Below are 14,981 nucleotides of genomic sequence, written 5' to 3' on the forward strand. Positions count from 1 at the left end.
ATAATTTCCACAAAAAAAAAACTATTAATACAGCAACACTTCCACTTCAAATAACATTTTTAGATGGTATCAATGTCTCATTCATGAAGAACACAGCTGTAGACAGGTAATCTCCAGAAAAGTCATCCATTTAGGTTCAACCGCAAAAGAAAGTTAATTTCTTAAGTCATAACTTTCCACACTCATATAATTAAAAAAAATATATATAATCCTTTCAAAAGCAAGTTTCATTACTAAACCACAGTTTATTGTAACGGCCTTCACACTGAAATCTGTCTGTACTGTGCATTCCTCCTCCTGATACAATCAGAAAAAGTGATTTATCACATAAGAAATTTATATGCCAAGCAACAAGTGGGCAGCCTGAGAAGAAAGAACATTTTGAGAAAAAGATGTTTGCTCACTCAGCTGCTCTGATGTTTCAACACTTCCACAAACTGGATCTGCCCATTTCAATGGTTGAGTTAGAAGTTTTTATTACCAAAGACAAAGTTCCAGTTATTTTTAAGCACTTAATCACTCACCCATCGAAATCGTACATGACATTCAACACTGCTACTAGGCCCCAGATAATTCCTCCACGGAGGAAAAAAGGCCAAACACTAGCAACCTCCAGGCCCATTGCAAAGAAACTGGTATCTGGCCTTTACTCACTAGATTTCATGGCATTCGGGGCGTTGGAAGGTGCATTCCCCCAGCCTGTGGTCGGTGCTCCTGCATCATCTACTTCACCCCACCCGGGACTGGTTTCGTTTGGCTCCCCCCAGGCGGACGTACCGTTGTCTGGAGCAGGTGGAGTGCTTTTGCTCCAGACTGCACAAAGGAGAGAGAATGTTCATTACAGACCATTGACACAACCCCCCTGCTGCACTGCAGCACCACGGCGTTAAGCTACCACCTCCTCCTTTCCCTGGAGGGTTTCAGATGCAACAGCGTGGATGCAACAGAGGTGACAACTGTTCACATCAAACCTGGAGTGGGCACTGACCTCCAAGGACCAAGAGGAAGAAAATGCTAAGATGAGTAATATTCTTCTCCCAGGGTAAACATGAACCCCTCATCTAATGCTATCCTTCTATCTGGTGAACTTTCGTGACTCATGAACAGCACCAGACTAACTCAGCGTTGTCATATACTGAAGAAAGAATAAGGACACATTTGAAGTACCTATTAAAATGAAATAGTATTCTTTAAAGTATGTTTGAGTCAGAGAAGAGATTACATAACAAAAACAGGTTAAGTATATTTCTAGGCTGTGTAACTTTTTCTTGCCCTTATTTCAAAGAAGAAAATATTTTGTCAAGTACTCTATATTACAGCAGAGCCACACTGAGCTAAAAAACTACATCACGGGGCTAAAAAACTGAATCACAGACTCAATTTCAAGTGTTAACTGAGTGTTTAGGGGAAAAAGTTTTTGACTAAAAAGGAGGTAAAGAATTTCTCCCTGATTCCTTAATAATTCAATATAAAAAATATGATTCAAAAGGAGGTTCAGGGGAGACCTTATCACTCACAACAACTGCCTGGAAGGAGGTTGTAGAGAGGTAGGGCTCATTTTCCTCTCCCATGTAACAAGAGACAGAACAAGAGAAAAAGGCCTCACATTGTGCCAGGGGAGGTTTGGACTGGAGGGTAGGAAAAATTTGACTGAAAGGGTTGTCCAGCCCTTGAACAGGCTGCTCAGGGAAGTGGTGGAGTCACCAGCCCTGGAGGTATGTAAAAGATGTGCAGGGGTGACATTTAGGGACCTAGTTTACTGGTGGGCTTGGCAGTGTTAGGTCTAGGGTTGGACTCAATGATCTTCAGGTTTTTCCCAGCAAACATTTTCCTCTACTGGCAAGCTGACCAGTATTCAGACCACAGTTACCGAGGCACAATGCATCAAGCAGGTGGCCAATTAATTCAAATTTTAAAGCCACTTTAAATACAGAATCAACTATTCAAATAAGAAATGGGTTTTCTTTAGGGAATAAAACTATGAGGAGCGGGAGGCTACAAGAGTATTGCTTACGGATTAAGGTTACATTCATACAGAGGAGCTCAGCTGAAGAAAGGAACAAAGCTAGTACCTGATGCTTGTGATTTGCTAGTCATTGGAGTAGGCAGGCTCTGCTCCCGTGGGGCCTGTCCTCCTTGGGAGTTTTTGTCCCACAGGTTCACATTCTTGTAGTTGTAACTGCTAGGATCTCCCCACGCCGACGTGCCGTCGTCAATATCCATTTTCCGACTGATAGACTGTGGGGAGGGTTCTTCCCAGCCACTGGGCTCCTCCTCTTTGGGGGCAGCTGGCTGTGGTCCGCTGTTCCAGTTTGGGTTTGGAGGTCGCCCGTTACTTGGCGTTTGGGGCGATGGACCCCAGGAACCAGAAGTCTCCTGCTGCTGCTGCTGGTGCTGCTGCTTGTTCCAGGAGTTGGGCTGCCGACCCGTCTCGTTCCACGTTGAAGTTCTTTTACAATCATCCCATCCACCCTTTGAAGCAGCGTTTGTATTTGCACCATTACCCCAAGTCCCGATCTCGTTCTGCCCACCTTCACCCCAACCAGACACTGGCTTGTTTCCTGCATTTTCCCAGTTGCTGTTTTTTGTTTGGTCAACTTCCTCTCCCCAACCGTTCTTTCCAGAAGACCATCCTTGATTTGGCTGCCGTCCACCCCACCCCTGATCCTTACTAGAGCTGTCATTCCAAGAGGAAGACGATTTTTCTTCCAATCTTCCTCCTCCCCAGTTAGAAGAATTGGAGTTCTTATAGTCGTTCCATCCTCCAGTATTTTTGGGGTCCTTCCACTCCGTTGGGGTCGAGAGCTCACCCCATCCAGACTTGATTTGATTGCTTTGGCTGGGTACATCGCCCCAGCCCCCTGAGTTCTTTGTCTGTGTGGCAGAGCTCTCCCACCCCTCAGTTCCTTTATCAGACTTCCCCTCGGGCCGGGGCATCTCTTCGATATCCCACACAGTATCTTGCTTAATTTGAGTCTGGCCCCAGCCGGTGTTTGAAAGCACTCGGGGGTCCAGATCAGTCCTACTCAGCAAGGTCTGGAGGACTGCCTGGCAATCAGGATGTGTGGGCCTGTACGACCGGCGCCCAGAATTGTGACTGTCGCTGCTTCCTGCTTTGTGGTTGCTTCCAGTGCTTTGACCTCCAACCTCACTTCCCGCAGAGCTGGAAGATCTTCCCCAACAGGGAGCCTGGGAGTTGCCTTGGTTTTCAGGAAGAGGGTGGCCTTTTTGATTGTCCCATGCTCCAGTGCTAGAATTTGGTTGGTTTGGACCACTCCATTCTCCAATCTTCAGTTCATCAGACCCAGACAGCTGTTTCCATTCTCCCTGAGAGACCCCAGATGTTGATTTGTTCCCTTCACCCCATTTGCTTTCATTTGCATGCTGAGGGCCAAAGTTCCAAGACCCACCACCCGTAGACCGGTTATTGTTATCCCAAGAATCGCTTCTTGACCCATTAGGCTTTTGAACAGAAGCTCCTTTCCAGGAGTCCTCTCTATCCTTTCCATTGTTCCCATGGTTTCCAGAATTGCTCTGTCCAGAGACTGCGTCAGTTCCAGAAGACCCCCTAGCTGTACCCCAAGATCCAACACTCCCATTCTTTCTTTCTCCAGTGCTTTGTGAAGGGGTGTCAGTGCTCCTGGAAGGGTTCCCCAAGCCCATTTCAAAGGGCATTCCCTTATTCTCCATAGGGTTTGGCGAACTTAAGTTCAAGGAGTTAGTGTTTCCATTTTTTGGTCCATCAGTGTTATGAATTTGAGCCTGTTCTCTGCCAGAGACAAAGTTAACACCCGCATTTTCCATCTTTGACTGCTGTTCCCTAGAGGTCTGACCTACTGTGCTAATCTGTGCATTGGAGCTACCACTATCAGATTCCAGAGTCCCTTTCCTAGAATTGCCCTCCTGAACCAGTGCCGGCCAAGCAGACGGGTTGCTATTTGGGTTAAAGTTGCTGAAGCCAGAACTGGGACCGAGTCTGTCTTGTCCACTCAAGTTCCTCCAGTTACCTAGTCCATTGTTACTCTCGGCAGCAGGGTTGGAAGATTGAACAGCTTTAGCCTTGGGATCAGATTTCCAGGCCCCAAGATTACATTCGTTTCCAGCGCTTCCAGACTGGCACTGGCTTCCTTTTCCTTTGTTACTAGTGGTGCTTCCTGGCAGAGTGTTCTTCTCCAAGCCAGGGTTCGAGGCACTGTTGTTATCGGTGGTGTTTTCGGAAGAAGACTCAGCATCTTTGCTGGCAATACAAGGCCACTCTTCCATGTCAGACCCGTCTACAATCACCTTGTCCCAGATGTGAGTTGGGTTGGCGTTGGTGCCGCTGCTGGAGGAGGCTCCAGGACCCCAAGTGGAATTTGCATAATTTGAAGCAGCAGCACCTCCAATTGCTGAATCTAAAAGAAGAAAAAAAAAAAAGCAGACACCAGAAGGTAATTAATAACTGATCCTATTTACAAGCACCAAGTATCACATTTTTGACACCACTTGCACACGTTCATGTGTGTGCAGACAGTCAGCTGGTAGTCTGCTACTCAAAGCAACTGCAATTTATTACAGATCAAAAGTTAAAAGACTGATGACAAAAAGCAGCTAATGAATATATAAAGCTGAAGAATTTTATCCTTCAGCTTCAAGTATCTTTTTTTCAAGTTGATTTTGCTACTAGGAACCTCACTCCTTCTCTCTCTCACTAGCTCTACTTCAAATTTCCCCTCTCATTTGTGCCAGTTCTGCTGGCAGCTAAGCCCTTTAAGTCAACTTTATTCACTCACTCAATACAAAATTATCCACTTTTTGATGGGTTAGTTTTTTGCTGGCTTAGCACATTGTGCAGGGTAACCTGCAAGTTCAGTGAGCTTTGGAGTCACTGTAAGGAAATTAGCAGGATGAATGACAATGAATAGGGCCCCTTTCTTTCATCTGTGGTGAAACATTATTATGCCCTATGTGGTAGGACTTCACATGGACAAGATATCCATTTATAGTTTTAAAGCAGGCACAAAACACAGTGCCACAATGGATAAAGCCCATGTCAGTGCTGGCAGCGTGATATCTGTAGTTTAAAACATCCATTGCCATCCACATAATTACCTCTGATCCTCTAAATAATTTATGTCCATTAGTACTTCACTGTTGCTCTCTAGACAGGCTTCCACTCATTTTTCTATGTATTTTTAATACCAAGGGACCCCCTAAACTGCCCTCGCCACAAATTCCCAGTGATGAAGACTAAACAGTCTCCCTTCCACAAAAGCATGTATGGAATGCTACGATACCAAGTCTTACTCAGCTATCCCACCCAACCAGTCTACCTCATTTTGCACAGCATAAAGTTCATAGCAGTATCTGCATCAGTATTCATACCTGTATAGTTACTACCAATACTGGCTCATATGACAGCTTCTGTGAAAATAAGGTGTAATAACCTTTAAAAAAGTGGATTTTTCCCCCCTCCTAAATTCCTATGTTATATATTCAAAGGTGAAGATGATGTTTTTCTGGTTTCTAATATTTTAGTAGAAAATAAACAGATCAGCTCTCAGTGCCTGTCTCAGGCTTTGAGTTCATCAGCTTAGCCAACGATTGTCCACCAAATACCTTCCAGATCCCCTCCTTCACTGAGGGACACCAATATAGATCTAGACTTCACAGCAAGGTTAGAATCCTCTTGTAAGCTTTGTCCCCCCTCCTACCTGAAAAACTTCCTGATTATAGACTGATCACAGGCACAGCTTAGAGAGGAAAGCCAAAGACAAGTTCCAAAGACTGCAAGGTTGCTGTCTTTTGAACTTGGCAATGATTCAGCAAATGAATGATGCAGAGGCAGCTCTGCACTTAGCAAGATCTTCACATGGGGGATTTTAACAGAGCACTTCATATTCCATTTCTGTGAAGACATTCTAAAAGCATTAAGATTCACATGCTTCCTACCAGTGTACTAGGACACAATTCAATGGACTGTATTATAAAAACAGCCTCCGCTTGCTGCATTTGACAGTGGCAACAAAATCTTGATAATATATGGTTTTGTCTTAAGATAACAGATAAAGGCTCTTGGTTATTAACCAGAATCCCCTTTGATAACAAACATGTTGAATAGAAACAAGTTTCTGGTCTGATTAAAATGAAAAAAGTTACTAGCAAACGATCACTTCTAAGGATGAAAGTATGGAATGTGAAGGTACTGAAATGGAGTCCTGAAATGAAGACTGCAGTTTGCTGTGAGAGATGGTGCTGGATTCCTAAAAGGCACTGTAACTACTATAAGACTTCCACCAAGAAAATTTAAACTCTGTTTCCCAAAATTGTCTTGCACATCCTGAATATTATTGGTATTGGAGGAATTAGATACACCACCCTACAGCCCAATTCCCTGTATTGATATGAGACAATAGTAAATTTGGTACCAACTTTCTGGAAACTTGACTTCTGCCATCTTAGAGAAGCATTTCAGTTCTGGTAGAAGATCCATCTAAATGATTACATATTGACTTCTCTATTAAAGCTTCACCAACACCATCTATAAGTATATCTGGCAAATGTAACGATGTGAAGGAGTATATAAGCTGCATTATTTTACCCTTTGGGAAGGGTAAAATCCCTTTGGGAGCTTTTGTTTTCATATGGGATGATTAGCCTCTGCCTTTCTATTGTCCAGCTGCTCGCTCCCACCCCTCTGGATACCTCCTTTCACATGCTTGCACCTATGTTCCCACTGATACTCAGTGAGCTGAACCCAGACAGAAATTAGTTTCAAAAAACAGCCTGAGTTAATTTAAATCCAATTCAGCTCCCCAGCCCAGTTACCTGTGCTATGGTGCAGAAATTTGGATGGAGCCAGTCAGGTCTGAAGGACCTGCATCCTTCTTGGCAACACTCCCGACTTAATCAGGATAAAGCAACTAACCACTGGCATAAAAGTTACCACAGTCAATAAAATACAACCATCTCAATTGTTAATGCACTGTTAAACTAAATGTAAGAATATGAAGAATTCATAAAATCAAATTTCAGTCTCAGAAAAACCAATATTAGGTGTCAGATTAATCACATAGAACTTAAGAAGCTGCTAAAATACTTCAAAATGGTCCTCATATAATATGTCTAACAGCAAAAAATACTGTCCACGAGAAATTTTGAAAACTTTTAGAATGTTTCACTACCACAAAATCTCCTTTGTCAGACTGCTACAATCACTGTGAGTGTACACCAATGTTGACATAATGCTAGTGTTATATATATATACACATATATTTGAATGACTTTGGGGTGTTTTTTTATCTTTCAGGTGTTTTATCAAAATCAGCCATCGCCAAGAGAGCTGTTTTTAAACCGAATAGCTAAAACTTCGCTATTGTAGTTTGAAATTCATTCCACCCCCTTATTAAATAGGGAACATCAAAGACAACAAGATAAACAATCCGTCAGACAGGTTATTGCTACAAAGGACTTCAAGTGCTGAAACCACAAAACAAACAGAATTATTCATTTTCCTAGAATCCCTTTTAATAAGGGCAGCCATCCCATTTAGCTTACTGGATTCTGGAGTTCCAAGTCACTACTTGTTTTTCATCTGAACCAGAGAGAACTATAAAAAGTTTATGCTCTCTAGGACTGTGGTAAAAAAAACCCCATCCCATTATTCTGGCATAGTTTTCAAGGGCAAACTCAGACACAGTGGTATTGTTATTTTACTTCTTTTTACTTTCAAGCATTTATTATTCCTTTTTTAAACACCCTTATAGTTAGGACTAAAGTTGTCCTTGACTTCTCAGATCACCTAAATTTTTCTTTAGAAGTCAGATGTCTTGAATGAAATTTTGTTTGTTCTACTACCATAACTTAAGAAGTCAATATTACAGTTACTGCAGTTCCCAAGGGTCTAAAAAATTCAGGAGCAGTCAATTTCCTCATGCTCATAAAACAATTAATCTTAAAATCAATTTATCTTCTGGAATTCAAAGTGAACGGAAAAGCAACAACAGGACAGTCATTACTTTTATAAAAAGGCTTGTCCAAAGAGAAAACCAAGATCACTACTAAAAAAAGTCAAGAGTAATAGGACCATCTTTCTATTTCACCCAGATGAGAGCTGACAGACACCTGCCATTTGCAGACCTCACCTCTGTCTGTTTTATTAGATTGCATAAAAAAGTGACAAGATAGGAAGTTTGTGTCATCAATGAAACCTAAAGATCTATTAAGAGCTACTCAACAACAACCATTAAATACTGTTTACCCATGCCTTGTTTACTTTGCTGTGATCTTAAGAGCCTTACAGCATATGATTCAAACTAGCCAAAACATATTTTTAAAAATTAACTCATTCCACCTAGTATTAAAAACTGCATCCATTGTTAAGAGCAAAGTAGAAGTCTACACACTAAAGTAGTAGAAATAAGCTTTCCAAAAGCAATCTGAGGAGTTTCACTACCTGATATAGTCGTGTACAATTTGAGTGATCCCTTTCCTGCCACGCACACACACATTCTTTAATTATTACTGTTATGACTCCTGTGATTGTCACTTGCCTGTTGCAGTCCCGCTGTCGCTCTGCAGCAGTGCTCCTGTCACTGGTTGTGCGTTGTTGGGGTTTGCTCCTGGTGCTGCTGGGGGAGGAGGCCCTGCTCCACCCCCAAGGAGCATGCAGGATGGCGGAGGGGGCTGCCCACGTTTCAGTAACACTTTGTGGTCCTGCTGGCAGCGGAATCGCGGCGGCACCTCCCGAGGCATGTAGCGGGCGGCGCTTGGCGGTTGTCCGTTGGGCACTGCCACCCTTTTGGCATTGTTGCCACCATTGACTGGTGGCGATGGAGAGTTGCCAATTGGGCTGGCAGCCACTGGTTGGCTTAAACTTGGTTTCGTCACTTCGGGCACTGAAAAGCAGGAAGAAGGAAAATCAGAAATTTTTCCACTTAAACTGGTGTTAGTTACAAGAACTCGCCGCAGCTCCTTCCTTTATCATCTCACTCTTCTCTAAAAGACTCTGCAGCTTCAGCCTTACTGAAGAACAATTTAGTTCAAGAAGCAGGAATAAGCCATCGTGGCAAACCCCTCGCTTCCATGTGTGACTCTGTGCCCCAGGAGGAGGCTCTGCCCTCAGCAAGTATTTTGCTCTAAGCCCCGAATTTCTTAGGAACATGAAGTTGGCAAAGAATAACAACCCCCTAGGCAACAAGTCACTCAGTGAGTCACTTCAAAACAGGAGCAGTCAAATACAGCTGGTTCCCTCCACCCCTCTCTGCTCCCTGATCTTCATCTGGTTTTTGGATTGTTATGCATCATCCTTATGGGAGAGCTCCAATTAGACCTCCAGTTTTCACCTGCTTACAGGCTACACAACCACTACCAAAACAATCCAAAAGAGGGAGGAGAAACCTCACAACCCTCCTCTTGGATTCAGAGTTTAAAAACACCCGACTTCTCTGCACTGCTCTTCAATGAGGTGGTAAGCTGACTCTCACTCAAAAGCCAGAGTTACCCCTATAAGCAAGGACAAGCTGTTTCTGAGGGCTATTGTGCACTGCAGAAGAGGAAAACCACAAACAAATCCTTGAACTAATACCAGCACAAAATTTGCTCATGAGACCTTAGATTTGTGACCCATTACTCACATTTGCCATGTGCTTTTTTCAAGCAGAGCAAACTAAATTCCTACCCAGGCACCCAGAAGGTCTAATTGCTAAGATAGCAGACTCCTAAGGCGGGGAAGATTTCAGTAAACATCATCAGTAAAACTTTTCCTCTTACAAATGTGAAATAAAAACAACTTGGTCTCTCTTTTGCAACATGAATGCATTACTCCCCAGATTTTAATTTGGTAGGGTTTTTGATTTTTCTCCATTGCCCAAGACACCCCCTCTCCCTCCAAAAAGGGTCTGTTAGATGTAAAATCAAGCTACTGTCTCAGGTCTCTTCTACCAATAATGGCAATTTCCTTACATGACTTTTAGAAAACACATAATGAAAATTAAATATAGTTTTGGATCAGCTAAATAAGCTTGACTTTCAAGATGCTCACTCATCAGCCTTGCCTTCACTGTGAGGCCTTTCAGGTGGCTGAACTTAAGGTTCCAAAACCAAGTCATTTTCACTCATTTTGGTACCTCATCATAAGCAGTACTTTCCCTGTCTCACATTCCATTTATAAAGGTGGTTTCAGTTTTTGGTTACTTGTCTAAAACCTTTGCAAAAGTAAAACTAAATATTTCAGCTATCCTATTTTATCCACAACTCTCATTCCCTCCTCAAGTATTTTGATGCTAACAACATCTGCATAGGTTCTCCATTTTTATCACCTCTACTTTTATTTCTTCTTCACAAATCTTCAGTATTTTATCTTGACTCATAATTCCCATTTTCCAACATTTTTGCTCAATATCCGAGTCTTGGCTCAAGTCAACAAAAATACTCTTTAAGGATCAAAATTTCTTACCTTTGGTTTTTTGATCTGTGACCTGCAAATTAAGAATAAGAATGTAAATATGTAAATAGTTATATGAACTTCCAACCAAACACTGGCCAGAGTGCACTAAGTCACAACCTTAATTTATTTGCACATGAACAGTATTTGCTGTTGCATGAAAATAATCAGCTGACAAATTCCAAGTCTGAACAGTACCCTAGTTATATAGAGGATGTCTTCAGAAACACTACAGCTCCTCTAAGAGCTTTGCCTCATGCAAAAATCCCTGGCAGAAACACCAGTTACTTCAGTTATGATGCTTTTTAGCATTCACACCCTCCTCATCCCAAACATGGACTTCTGAATCACAAATAAACATGTGCTATAGCACTACAGCTCTTTCACATTTTGGAGGTGAAGCATCATGGTTAGAGTGTAGCAAAAACTTCCTTCTGTGAAAGCATCCTTAGAGCAGACTGTTGGGACTAACAACAGGAGCAGCCACAGGTGAAAGTAGCAGTCTGTCTCTGCCATCTTCCCATTTCACCTTTCCTGTGACATCTGTTCCAGGAAGAAGAAATCCTAAACCTCACTGGATTTGTTGACAATTACAAAAAGCATCAGCAATACCTATAAAGCACCAGACTTGAAAATCTCTTGAACAGAGTAAGAAGTTGACAACTGAGGTGAGCCATCCTGCTGCCAGTGTGCTCAGTATGTGGTTTCTGCTGTACTTCTTTCAGCAGAGCAGGCTTCAAGCTACAGTGGAGACACGTTCCCCTGGTATATTCTCTGGAATCATGTGCATTGAACCATGTTTTGAACCTGTCGATCATGAGCTCCAGCACACAATAATGGGAAAACCCTAAAGATCATCATGTGTCAGGTTCTATGACACCTGTTCTTGAAAGAAATTGCTGAACTAGTCCATAATTCTGGAAAGCACACGGTGACAGTATAGAATAATGAAAAAACAAGTAAAAATCAGCTTATTGTTTAAACCAACCAAGCCAGAACTGCCTTGCATGGTGAAGAATAAACAGTCAAACTGCTCTGAACTGCTACAGCATCACTGACTTTGCAAAGGTGAACTGCAATAGGCCAATGGAAGATTTACTAAAACACAAAATCTTGAGCATTGTAGCTTCAGAGAATGATGTAATCCAGAAGTCTCCAAGACACTAAAGCTGCACTTGTACCAAAACTGCACCTATACTAAGCCAGATGTCAATTTTTACTTCACTTATGACAAATCTGGTATGGGTCACGTTACATCTTCTTCTGTAAAGTAGCTTAAAATTGTTAAGCACTGAAGTGACTCTGATGCTGCACTAGTAAAGGAAAAGAATTCTACATGATGACGACAATTTGCTTGGGGGAAGAAAAAAAGCAACAAAATTATTTCTGCCTGTAGTGCACCTCTGTTAGTCAAAACAAACTGTTTTTGTGATTTTGTTTTCTAGAACACAGAAGTTGAGAACACATGACAGTGGTTCAGATTTACAGTTGTCATCTCTCTGTGGGCAACCTCTAAGCACAGGCAGGGCAGGAGCAGCTACAATGAATGGGAAGGTGGAGTCAAACAGCCTTCTGATAAACTGCCAAACAGCCCCTGGGACACCAACCACAGGGATTTAGTCTGGGAACTTGCTTGGATAACCTCTGTTGAAGTACAGTTTTGTTTGTTTTCATTTCTTAAGTTTCAGAAGATCCAGACAGAAATAACTGTTTCATGTTATACAAATCCTGTCTGAAAAAGGTAGCCTCAAATTGTTACTGCTTGTTTGGTGAACACCACTACAGTCCCCAAGGATGAACACACACATTTATGTTCTGTCCATTCAGTTCCCTGCTTTGCTATTGCTACACATCTCCAAGCACTCATGTTGTTTGGTCTCTAGAAGATTAATTTACTCAGCGTTTACCCTTCCCAAAATTTTGACAAAATATCATAAAATTCAATTATAATGAATAACTTAGTAGGTGAGGGACACACAGGAAAGTTGACAGGTCTTTGTACTCAAAGCACCAGTCCCTCAGTAAATACTGGCAGCACAGATACCAAAATGACCAGTACAACCTTTTCAAGTTTCTCTTGTATCACTGAATTATCAGCATATACTCCTCAAGTCACTAGTTTTCATCCACCAGTTTGCTCCTCCTGGGTCCTTCGTACACTTTTTGTACTTTAACATTGTACAGCAGCAACACTGAGCCAAAAAGACAGTAAAGAAAACTTATTCTGTAGCTGCTTAACTTTTGCAGTATTTTTGAGGACACAACAACACAATGGCTGGATAAAGACAATGGAAATACACCAATTTATCTGCATCTAATTTAAACTCAGACTTCATCTGAAAAACTCAGAATACTCTGGATAAGCCAAAATTTAACTGATATCAGTGCTGGCTTCTCAGTAGAAATCTAGAGAATCAAGTAGAGAATAACATTTGATCTTTCATAGGATCTGTTGCTACTGAAGTAACAGAGAGATGACAAAGAAAGTAAAGCCTTCTGCTCTCAATTTCACACAACAATTGAGCTTGGAAGGAACAGCCTCTAGAAGTGTAGTCCATAGTTCTCACCTGTTCCCCACTCACCTCCAGAAGTCTCCTCAGCTCAAAGCAAAGTCATCAAAAACATGGCACAGGGCTATGTTCAACTTGCTTTAGAGCTTCTACAAAGATGGAGGCACCACAACCCCTCTGGGAAACCTGTTCCAGCAGTTGCCCAATGTCAGACACACACAAAGTAAGTCTTTTTGTGATTAACTGGAATTTCCCACATGCAATTTGTGCACTGTCCCCTGTCACTGCACATCTCTAAGAAGAGTCTGCCTCCATCTTCTCTACTCTCTCCTACAAGGTTTTTACTTCCCTTGAATGGTAAGATCTCCCTGAACCTTCTCTTCTCCAGTCTGAACAGTCCTAGCTCTTCTCACCCTCTGCTCATTTGTCAGGTTGTCCAGTCCCTGAATGATCTTAGAGGCCTTCTGCTGGACCTGCTCCAGGATGGGCATGTCTGTACTGTTCTGGGAAGCCTACAACTAGACAAAGAATTTTACCAGTAAAATGGATGGATAAAGTTGCAAGAGACTCAAGTTCACATGTCAAGTTCATTCCTAGAAGAATGTAGTACATTTTCAGCAAAACAGAGAGCTTCAAATACATCAAGTGCTCAAAGCCATTTTCTGAGCAAAATCCATTTTCAGTGACTTATCAGTTCTCCATGTCTCAGATTAAAACTGATGCATTTCAGCAAAAGTGCTATTAGCAACAGAACATCTAAAACCCAACTGATATATAGCAAAAACTAAAGGTAACCCTCAGCAGTAAATGTTTCTTATACCATGCCTTTAGGACTTACAAAAAGGTACTGTCTTGCTCTAGAAAATATTTAGTCCATTTTACTGCAAGAATTGCAAAAGCCTGGCAGCATTTCTCTCCCTAAACTCCCCAAAACAGCAGGAGTTGCACAGATCAAGAGAGCATAAAATTCAATACTTCACATCAAAAAAACTTCTTTTACTTCACATGACACGCTGAGAAGAAATGCCGAAGTTAAACACTTAAATTCCAGAAAAATTATGCAAAAAATAGTCCACTGGAGCATCACTCTAAACAACTGAATTTTTAAGCTCAAACACAATTAATTTAACATCTTACCACACCCTATACGATTAATATTCCAGCTGGATAGAAGAACTCAAATACCAAAGCCTACCTTCTGAGCAGATTCCTTCTTTTTCTTATCCTCTTTCTTCCTTTTCTTGTCTTCCATTAACTGTTCTTCCCTTTCTTGCTCCTTCTCTCTGCCAAAACAGGAAAAATAATGGTATGAGCACAATCAAGCTGTGTAAGAGCCACATATTCCTCTTCCCCCAAGAAAGAAAATCAAGGTATTAGAGCCATCTTATCATCATATTTCATTTGCATTTGAGGGTTTCAGTCTAACTGAATTAAGAAAAGCACCTTCTAGCTCAGTGTGCCCAAACCCACACCACTTGCTGCACAAAGAAAAACTCCCTGATGCAGATCAGGCCTTTTATGGCAGCACCCTATATAAATTAAGCAAATGTCTTGAAGATGTTTTCTCATATGAGGCATTTTGGTCAAAGAACCTTTTTCACTGGTTTGGGCTATTATTCAATGAACAGTCTCATGAATCTTTTCATATGGTAAAAAAAGGGAAGTTGTAATTTAATAGGAGATGGTTTGGTCTGATACGACATTTATCTTCACAAGGGGAGGAGATTATTCTATTGCCTGTAGCTGTGCCACTTGTAAGAGACTAGCAGTGTCAGATCAAATCAAAACAATCATTTATTATACAAATCACTAATTTAATTTCTAGCCTGTTGTACCCACCCCCAGAATTTTTTTTGATGAAATGTGTAATATAAATTACTTCCCAGGGAATCTATTTTTTTTCACAAGAACATTCCTTCAGAAAAGGAAGAAAAATAGGTGCAGCTGCTATTGTTGTCAAGCTATCATCTTGTTGCTATGTTTCATATCAAACATGAAAGTATCAGAAAATGGTTAATTTACTGCATCAATGCTATTGGCTGAGCTGT

General features: G+C 41.6%; 1 protein-coding gene across 1 annotated transcript in view; it reads right to left on the minus strand.

Moving 5' to 3' along the window:
- Positions 1 to 14,216, minus strand: part of LOC103782201 (trinucleotide repeat-containing gene 6B protein-like) — a gene marked incomplete at its 5' end in the record, with an annotated part of 42,871 nt that extends 28,655 nt beyond the window's left edge. Inside the window, 5 exon segments of the mRNA XM_008949954.1 lie at positions 655 to 813; positions 2,073 to 4,394; positions 8,532 to 8,876; positions 10,436 to 10,457; positions 14,129 to 14,216. Coding sequence (XP_008948202.1) covers positions 655 to 813; positions 2,073 to 4,394; positions 8,532 to 8,876; positions 10,436 to 10,457; positions 14,129 to 14,216 — 2,936 coding nt within the window.
- Positions 14,217 to 14,981: the final 765 nt, after the last annotated feature.

Source organism: Merops nubicus, unplaced genomic scaffold, assembly GCF_000691845.1.
Source record: "Merops nubicus isolate BGI_N331 unplaced genomic scaffold, ASM69184v1 scaffold17401, whole genome shotgun sequence".
Lineage (NCBI taxonomy): Eukaryota > Metazoa > Chordata > Aves > Coraciiformes > Meropidae > Merops > Merops nubicus.